The sequence below is a fragment of the Cannabis sativa genome, chromosome 7, assembly GCF_029168945.1.
Source record: "Cannabis sativa cultivar Pink pepper isolate KNU-18-1 chromosome 7, ASM2916894v1, whole genome shotgun sequence".
Taxonomy (NCBI): Eukaryota; Viridiplantae; Streptophyta; class Magnoliopsida; order Rosales; family Cannabaceae; genus Cannabis; species Cannabis sativa.
The window spans coordinates 53,597,574-53,608,177 of record NC_083607.1 but is presented as its reverse complement, the minus strand read 5'-3'; the positions used below and the strand labels follow the sequence as shown (position 1 = coordinate 53,608,177).

Sequence of the window (10,604 nt, the reverse complement as noted above, 5' to 3'; positions counted from 1 at the left end):
TGACAACTTAGGTGCCACCTCTCTTGCCTCCAATCCTGTTTTTCATCAACGAACCAAGCACATAGAAGTGGACCTTCACTTTATCAGAGACAAAGTCCTTGATCACACACTTGACATTCGACACATCTCAGCTGCTCACCAAACAGCTGATATATTGACTAAACCACTTCCTCAACTTCCCTTTGCCAAGTTCAGAGACAAGTTAACTCTCAAAGAGCCGAGTATAACTTGAGGGGGGGTGTTAGAGTTAGTTATGGTTTAGTTACTTGTTATTCCTTCTGTTACAGTTAGTTAGTTACACATTTCAGTCACATGTTTCTTTTGCCCTCTGTAACCAATGTAACAGTACATCTATAAATACAATATCAGCTCACATCAGAGATTGAGCTTTTCCTCTCATTTTTCTTTCTCTGTTTCTTTCTCTCTCTCTCTGCTTCAACTCTTACACTATTAATTGATTATAAATTATCATTATGCTACACTTAAAAAAATATTATCATATATTTAATAGGGTAAATATCATTTTAGACCCTCTGTTTTACAAAAGTTACCAATTGGACCCTGTGTTTTGTTAAATGACAAAATGGACCCTGTATTTTCTAAAATAGTACAAATAGGACCCTGAATTGATTTTTTGTCAAAATAAAGTTTAATTATAATCCGATCTAAAAGTGCTATGACAAAACTGTTTACATTTTTTTTATCTGTTCGTATTAAGTATTGTCTTCAAGTTGTTGTATTAAAAAAAAATGTTGTCAAAAATTAAGCTCAGGGTCCTATTTTTACTATTTTAGAAAATACAGGGTCCATTTTGTCATTTAACAAAACACAGAGTCCAATCTGTAACTTTTGCAAAATACAGGATCCAAAATAGTATTTACCCTATTTAATATTACTATATACAATTTTAATTACTTGATGATATTAGTGATTATTATTTTTTTAAGAATTTTTTAACATTCTTTTATGGTTTTTGATGAACTTTTGATTTCTATAGTTGGCTGCTTATAAAAATTTGGGCAAAATTCAATTTTAGTTACGTTAAATTTTTAGAAGATGGGCGTCTACTTTCAGGTTTGTTCTTTTTATCCTCTTTGTATTTTGTAAGAATATATCATTAATATATGTTAGTTGTTTAAGTTTTCATAAAGTAATTAAATAATATTATTACAAGTATAGTTTCAGTTATTAAGCAATTTTATCAGTTATTTGTAACAATATATCATTAATATATGTTAGTTGTTTAATTTTGGCTAAATATTATTTTGGATCCTGTATTTTGCAAAAGTTACCGATTGAACTCTTTGTTATGTTAAATGAAAAAATAGACCCTATATTTTCCAAAATAGTAAAAATAGGACCCTCAGCTCAATTTTCAACAATTTTATTTTTTAATATAACCAACTTTAAGATAATTTCTAATACGAACAGATACAGGAAATGTAACCAGTTTTGTCATAACATCTCTAGATCGAATTATTATTAAGTTTTATTTTTACAAAAAATCACTTCAAGGTCCTAATTGTACAATTCGAGAAAATACACTACTACAATGTTAGCCTTTAGAGGCAGTTTTTTCAACCCCATTTATAAAAAGGGAAGCTAAAGGGTGTGAAAATACCCGCTATGTTCGAAATTGACATTTAGAGGCGGTTTTTTGATAAAAACCGTAGGTATAAAATTGCATTATACCATTTAGAGGCGGTTGGAAATTAATTTTTATTTTTTTTTCTGAAATACCCTATGCCGTCGGTTCCTTCATAGGAACCGACGGCATAGGGTACACGAAAACCTGACACGTGTACCCTATGCCGTCAGTTCCTATGAAGGAACCGACGCCATAGGTTCGACCTCTGATAAACCCTATGGCTCGTCTTCCTCCTTCATTTCACTCAGCCATTTCCCCACCCAGCAAAAACCAGAGAGAAAAAAACCCAGCAAAAACCCTCGCCGAACCACCTTCCCTCAACCATATCTCCCCCATTTCTCAACCATTTCAGCCCATTTTTTTTTTAAAATTCTCCATTTTCGATACTTAATAACATACACCTAAAAAGTTTTGATTTTTTAGCCTCTAAAAGTGTCATCCGAACCCAAATAGTAAATTTTGGGTGTGAAATCCGGCCACCCATTTTTGTTGAGAAATTGTTCAATCTCAACCTCGTTTAAGGTATAAATATTGCTTCTATTCTTATTGTATTATGTATATTGTTTTATTTTTTGTTTTTGTAAATTATTATTTGAGTTTTTTTATTTTATTAGTAATATTATTGTGTTTTATGTGTATAGTGTCGGGATTTTTTACGGTGGTCGTCGAATTGCGGTTATTAGGTAATAATTTATACCACAATGTATAGTATATATATGTATTTGTATATTTTATTGAATATTTGTATATAATGTGTGTATATATTGTGTGTGTATATAGTGTGTGTATATTTTTTATGAAAATAAATTTTGTAATTGTATTTTATATATTTTTTGCAATATATATTTATTCTGAATAAAATGACATTGGAGGTATTTCATTAGTTTAGAAATAAAAATTTTAAAATTGAATTAGTGTGTGATATAATTTTATTTTTTTTTGAGATAATAGTGTGAGATATAATTGATTATATATATGTATGTATAATTTAGTAACTAAGTAACTTGTTACAATTTTTTATAACTAGTTATAAGTTATGAAATAATTAATTTTGTAATTTCGTTGTATTTCTTTATATTATAGGGGTTCGGCATAATTTTGTGTGTAGCGTATTTGGGCTTGCAATTATAGGTATATACTTTTACTAACTTTTTCTTAATATATAATTAATTATCAATGCATGTTAGTTGAGTTTGAATATCTCAAATATTCATCCGTAGTGAAGTAGGTTCTGCGAATACATGTACTGCGGTCGGATGGATGGATTAATTTTGTATTGTTTATCTGTTTTGTTTGTTATTTTAGGCACTTGTAAAATTTTTGGGAACGTCCAATTACAGCCGTTATGCTGCCGAAATTTCGGTAGAATTAGGATAAATCTTACTAAAACCATTCATAATATAGTTAATTATAACATAGTAATAAGAAGTTAGGTCACATAAAAAATAATAATATTCACATTTATGTAAACTTTTTAATTTTACCAACATTCTAATCAACTAAACAACCTAATAACATGAACTAATGTAAAACGAAAATTTGAGTAATTTTTAGATTAATATGAATAAATTGTGTGAGAGACTTAGTTAGTTACATTGTGTAATTAGTAACTAGATATAATTAGTTACTAAATAAATTAACAAAATAAACATATAAAATCCTTCTTTTTTTATTTTTTTTTTCTTTCATTTGAGAGGTTCAATGTGGATTTTTATTTTTCAAAGAAAATAAAGAGCAAAAGTTAATTAAAAGGAAAAAATATTAGTTAATACCTTTATTGCTTTACCAAAAATTTTTCCCCTCAATTTTATTTATTAAAAATATTTAACATTTTAATAACATTCTAATCAACAAAACAACCTAATAATATGAACTAATCTAAAACGAGAATTTGAGTAATTTATAAATTAATATGAATAAATTGTGAGAAACTTAGTTAGTTACATTGTGTAATTAGTAACTAGCTATAAGTAGTTACTAAATACTGAATTTTTTTGGATAGGATTTTTGTTATGGATAAATCATGGATGCGTGAGGAGAGAGACACCTTTGCGATTTCAAGTAGGGTTCGATGCATTTTTAGAGTTTGCCTTAAAGAATTCTACAAATCACGATCGTATTCATTGTCCGTGTGTAGATTGTTGTAATGTATCTAAAGGGAATATTACAATGATTAAGGACCATGTGTATTTACGAGGTTTCAATAGAAGTTATACTAATTGGTATTACCATGGCGAACATTTACCTAATGATCCATATCCATTAGGAAAGCGGGGGGTAGATGATATCGAGGGTAATGATTTTGATGATTATCCATTGGACTTGCTTAACGAAGCACAGGAGGAATTTCTTAATGATCCTGAGAAATTCGATAATTTTCTTAGTGATGCTGATAAACCTCTGTTCGATGGTTGTAAAAAATTAAGATTACCAACAATGGTAAAGTTTTACAACATAAAAGCAGAAAATGGAGTGAGCGATAAATGTTTTACTCAATTTTTAGCTGCTTTTAAAGATATCTTACCATTTGCCAACTGCTTTCCGGAATCTACTTATGAAGTGAAAAAAACGTTAAATTCTATAGGATTGAAGTATGAAAAAATTCATGCATGTCCGAACGATTGCATTTTATATCGTAAGGAATATGCAGACATGAATTATTGCCCGACTTGCGGTTTATCCCGCCATAAAGTAAACAAGAGTAAGGAGAATAGGAAACTTATCCCCCAAAAAGTGATGTGGTACATGCCTTTGATTCCGCGACTGAAACGATTATATCGTAGTGCAGAACATTCTGAAAATTTGATTTGGCATGAGACCAAGAGAGTGAAAGATGGAAAACTTAGACATCCTGCAGATTCCCAAGCTTGGAAAAAAGTGAACTACATAAATCCTGAATTCAAATCTGAACCAAGAAACATTCGTCTCGGTCTGTCTGCGGATGGAGTAAATCCACATAGATCTCTAAGTAGTCGTCATAGTTCATGGCCTGTGTCTTCCTAGTTATGTACAACCTTCCTCCCTGATTAGTGATGAAGAGGAAATTTAACATGCTTTCTTTAATGATATCAGGCCCGCAACAACCTGGACATAATATCGATGTATATTTGGAACCATTGATTGACGATTTAATAGAATTGTATGAGAGCGGGGTTCAGGTCTATGATGGTTTTAAAAAAGAATTTTTTAATGCGAAAATTTTGTGTTGTTGTGGGTATCGGTGATTTCCCGCTTATAGTAATTTATCAGGCTTAAGCACAAAAGGTTACGAAGGTTGTCCGATTTGTTGCACTAACACATCGGCTCGTCGCTTGGCAAATGGACACAAGATGTGTTATATGGGTCACAGACGGTACTTGCCTGCAAATCATCTTGATAGACGGAAGAAGAAAGCATTCGATGGTTACTCGTCTAACATCAAAAACTTGGTGAATGAGACTGAATTGAAACTAATGGGTCTGAAATCACATGATTGTCATGCGTTAATGCAACATCTACTTCCAATTGCCATTAGATCAGTCTTGCCAAAAAATGTTCGAGAGTGTTTGACACATGTTTGCATTTTCTTTAATAGGCTGTGCGGGAAGGAATTAGAATTGGATAAGTTAGATGCATTACATGAACATGTAGTCAAAACATTGTGCAACCTGGAAAAGTTTTTTCCGCCATCTTTTTTCGACATCATGATCCATTTAATGGTTCATCTAGTGAGAGAAGCAAGGCTGTGTGGGCCGGTGTGGGCGAGATGGATGTATCCATTTGAAAGAAATATGAAGGTACTTAAAAGTTATGTGCGTAACCACTATCGGCCAGAAGCATGTATGGTTGAGTGCTACATATCTGAAGAGGCTGTGGAATTTTGTTCAGAGTACATGGCTGGAGTTGAGGCAATAGGAATTAGCAAACCAAGAACTGACCCAGATGATGTTGATAGAGGATTAAGGGGCAAAGGGACAATGGTGACAGTGTCCAAGCTTGAACTAGATCAAGCTCAATTAGTCGTGATGAACAATAACGCAGAGGTTCAACCATATATAACGTAAGTACCTTTTGTTTGATTAACATTACTTAAGTCACGATGAACAATAACTTGATTTATCTTACTTGTTTTACAGTGACCATATTGAGCTGTTACAATCAATGGTTCCAAGAAATCAAAAAAATAAACAAAAATGGGTTGCAGACCAACATCGTCAAACTTTCATTGGGTGGTTAAGGAATACCATTATAGCAAAGTTGAACGAACCGAATCATGGAGTATCTGATGTGTTGAGTCGTATTGCCCTTGGACCAACTTTTGCGGTTGCAAAGCATGAAGCGTACATTGTAAGGGGTAAACGTTTTCATACAAAGTCAAGAGATGATGCTCGAGAGGTTCAAAATAGTGGTATACGTATCGTCGCAGAAACTATGCACTTTGCAAGTGCAAAAGATAGAAACCCTGTTTTAGGTACTATGACGTATTATGGGGTCATTGAAGAAATATGGGAGCTCAATTATTTTGTGTTTCGAATTCCAATTTTTAAATGTTCTTGGGTTGACAACAATGTTGGAGTAAAAACTGACGAGCTTGGTTTTACTTTGGTTGATTTAAGTAAGAGAGGAAGCAAGAATGATCCATTCATCATGGCTACCCAAGCAGCTCAAGTTTTTTACATTTCTGATCCGGCTAATGATAAATGGTCTATTGTTTTATCGACACCAGAGAGGAGGTTCTTAGAGACTGAAGAGGATGAGGAGAATGCTGACTTATGTTACGATGACTTCATTGTTGGACAACCAATTCATGAGCAACTCATGGGAATTGATTGTAACATTGAGGAAGACGACGCTGAATACATTAGAAACGATATCAATGAGGGAATATGGGTCAATTGTGATTCAGGCAAACATAAACAAAAAAAGAAAAGAAAACGTGTCTAATTGGTAACTTGATATATAGCTTACTTTATATTGTGGTTGTGAATGGTCCTGAATACTTAACAATTTGTTTATGCTTTTAATATTTCATATACACTACTTGTTATATATGTAGCTAACTTTGAAGTTTGTTTGTTAATGGTGTAGACATGGCGAACTCAGAATCAGGATCTGATTCGGGAGCAGAAAATGAGTGTCCAACCACAATACCTACACGAGGGCCGACGCAAATGAATGAAATATCCAAACTAATGGATCAGGGCAAAAGAGTGGCCCTCGAAGTTAATGATAAAGGTCAATACTGTGGAAAAAGCTACGCGAAGCTCGTATCCACTCTGGGAGTCAGATGTCGGCAGACAATAGGGTTGGCTTATAAAAACTGGAAAGAAGTCAACCGTACTGCGAAAAATAAAGTTTGGAAAGACATTCAGGTAAGCTATTATTTGTTAGAATTTTGATTTGTTTTTCTATTACTCCAAATGTTGACTCTAACCGTGTTTGTTTTCCTTCAAAATAGACGGGGTTCATTGTGCCGGACACCTTCAAACATGATTGTCTCATCCTAGCTGGGAAGTTAATGAAAGACTTCAAGAATAGGATGACAAAAGACATCATAATGCCCGCATTGAAAGAGAATGATCTGGGACGACTGGCACAAGTCCCTGAAAAGCACCCGGAGATCGACGCCGCCGATTGGTGCAAATTTGTTGAAAGTCGACTAACTCCCGAATTTACGGTACGCTAATTATATTAACACTAAGATAAACTCTTAAATACAAGTACATGTATCTAATGTATTTTTTTGGCATTGTAGGAATTGAGTAAGGTGCAACGTGAACGTTCCTCAAAAATTCAATCCAGACATCGAAGTGGTCGGAGTGGAATGGTGAACGTACGGGAAGCTGTGGTAAGTAATACTTAAAATTTAATGTGTTATAATGTGCTATACAATTTAATTGGTACTCATTTCATTGTTATAACGTTATGTAGAAAAAGGACCTCGAAGTTGCAGATCCTCCCCGCCACCGTGTTTGGATTAAATCTCGCACCAAGAGTAGAAAACTTGTCACTGATTACGACAAGGAAATTGTCGAGAAGATAGTAAGTATATATTAATCCTTAATTGAGTTCTACTCATGAGTTAGTGTATATAATTCATATACTAATTGCTTGAATATATGCGTGCATTAGGCTCAATTAGAGGAGAAGCTTAGTCAGGGACAAATTCGAGTCCGGGGCCAAAACGATATCCTCACGCAGGCGCTCGGGACACCAGAGCATCCTGGACGTGTCAGGGCTGCTGGGTATGCTATTACTTCAAATGTTATTTATTTAGTTACACAAATGAAATCGTTGCTAATTTGCATTTTATGATTTGTAGGTTCCTGATCAGGGCATCTCAACTGTTCGGCAGGAAGAAAAGGGAAGTGTCTGATGTTGTGGCTCGGCAAGCGAAGGAGATTGAAAAATTAAAAGCCGAAGTCCAATCCCTTAAGCAGCAGAGGAACGCTGCCGAACAAGAGGAAGAAGGAGAGGTGGCTGGTGAGGCGTATGTTCCACAACCATACGCTCCTCAGGATGAGGTACAACCACAAATTTATGCTGAGGAGTTCATTTCCCTCAACGACCAAGGTATCCTATACAATTTTGAGGACCATGCGGCCCTTAATCAGACAGTACATCTCTGCTCTGACAACATCGACAATATTGTGGCCCGAGGGTATTTGTACGAGCATGTGGGTACGATCAAAGTTCACTGCCAGGATTACGATGATTCACATGCTCGGATCATGGTTACGGAAATCCTGCAAGAGGACGCTGAAATCCCAGTCCCAATTGAAGAGTGCAGATATGTTAGGGACGTGTACCAGATGTTCCTTCCTTGGCCTAAACACTTAATTTTAACAACCGAGGTAACTTCTCAACTGAAATTAATTATTAATGATTAGTGGAGTTTGAATATCTTCAATATTCATCCGTAGTGAAGTAGGTTCTGCGAATATATGTCTTTGCGGTGGGATGGATGAACAAACTACTGTTATATATGTGTTATTTGTCGTTATACAGCCATGTTCAAAATTTTTGGGGTCATTCAATTACAACCGTTATGCTGCCGAAATTTCGGTAGAATTTAGATAAAATTTGATATATATATTATGTTCTGTTTTGTTTAGGGTCTACTCGCTCAACCGCCCTCAAGACGTGATGCGTCAAAGGGGAAAGCTCCGATGCTTTCTCCACAAGGCCGTGGTGCACGGGAAGATGAGTTGTTCACGGAAGAGAAGATGGCGTTGATCCCTAATTCGCTAAAATGGATGATTCATGAATTCCTAAGGCTCAAAGATAAACGTGATATAATCACAATTTCTGTCCCCCGAGGATTCATTGCACCGCGTACCCAGATCCTGCTTTCTGGAGAGGATTTGCAGCAGGTTGCTACGTGTAACTACATCGGCAACCAGGGAATGCTGTTTGGAATGATGTATACTCTTCTTTAATCTAATTAACCTTATATCAAATTATAGTTAAATTATTATAAGGCACTAACACTTTTTTTGGCAGGCACATATGGGAGAGCATCAACGGTCTGAGAAAAATTTTCAAGTTTTACGACCCGCAGCTTCTCACAAAGGTACATGGGATCAACGATGAAGAACAGAGTCAGTCTTTTGACGATGCGGCAAGACGATTGGCTAATTGGTTATCATTAATGAACAACAACCACCAAATGTTCTTTATTCCTTGGAATATCGGGTAAACTTTATTAAATTCTTTAGTGCTAATTGTTCATTTCTATATTATGTCTTCAAATTATTTTTATACTATCTTACTTATATTCCAATATAATTTTCTAGGATGCATTGGACGCTAGTGGTGGTTGCGCCAAGGAAAATTATCCATTTAAACCCTGTAAAAGGCCGCCCAATTCCCGAAGAAATAGAACAAATGATCGGAAGGTAATAATTTAATGACTTCTTATGTAATGAATTTAAATTAACTAACGAATTGAAATGCTAATATAATTTTCCCAAACAGGGCATTCATGTATATAGGGGACGCACATCAGTATCTTGGCCCGTGGCAAGGAATTTCACAAGCAAACTGTCCAAGACAACCTAAAAGCCAAGAATGCGGTTTTTATGTTTTGAAATATATCACTGACATCGTCGCACGTGCCAACCCCAACCGTTACATACAAGATCAAAAAGCTGTAAGTTTTAATTATTGATCATAGTATATAAATTTTATAATAACAAATATATAATATACATATACATAAACTAATATAAATTTTTAATTTTTTTAACAGTTTGGGGGTAAGAAGCAATACGATCCAAAAACAGAATTGTTACCACTACAGCGAAAGTGGATCGAACAATTGATGGCGGTGATTCACGGTGACGATTGAGGTTCAAAGGTCGAAGAATTTTTCTTCATTATGTAATTTTTATAGATTAACTTGTAATTAGATTTATTAACTTATTAATATTTTTAACTAATTTTACATGTTTGTGTAATATTTAATTACTTTTATGAAATCAAATTATGTTTTTACCCAAATTTAATTACTATTTAATTTAAAATGTAATTAATATATAATTAAATTAAATAAATATGTAATTTAAATTAAATAAAATAATATATAAATTAATAAATATAAAATTAAAATTATATAATTAAATAAAAAAAAATTTGAAAAAACTGAAAATCGCTTGCTTTTGGCGTCGGTTGGTACGCTGCCTATGGCGTCGGTTATTAGCTAGGAACCGACGTCATATATACCCCTATGGCGTCGGTTCCTAGCTAATAACCGACGCCATAGGGGTATATATGGCGTCGGTTCATATAAACCCTTTAGCGTCGCCCTGATCAGCGTCGGTAGCGAATTTTGCGAAAACCGACGCTGAAAGGGCTTAAAAACCGCCTCTAAAGGGTGTTTTTGTAGTAGTGATATAGGGTCTATTTAGTCATTTAACAAAAGAGAGAGTCTAATTGATAATTTTTACAAAACATAGGGTCTAAAATTATATTTACC

The 10,604-nt window shown here is 34.2% G+C and overlaps 1 protein-coding gene across 1 annotated transcript; it reads left to right on the top strand.

Moving 5' to 3' along the window:
- The first annotated feature begins 7,262 nt into the window (after positions 1-7,262).
- On the top strand, positions 7,263-10,200 carry LOC133039881 (uncharacterized). The gene is made up of 4 exons (XM_061118947.1): positions 7,263-9,322; positions 9,424-9,525; positions 9,605-9,779; positions 9,879-10,200. The coding sequence occupies exons 1-4, from the start codon at positions 9,279-9,281 to the stop codon at positions 9,975-9,977; spliced, it is 420 nt and encodes a 139-aa protein (XP_060974930.1). The 5' UTR covers positions 7,263-9,278; the 3' UTR covers positions 9,978-10,200.
- The last annotated feature ends 404 nt before the right edge of the window (positions 10,201-10,604 follow it).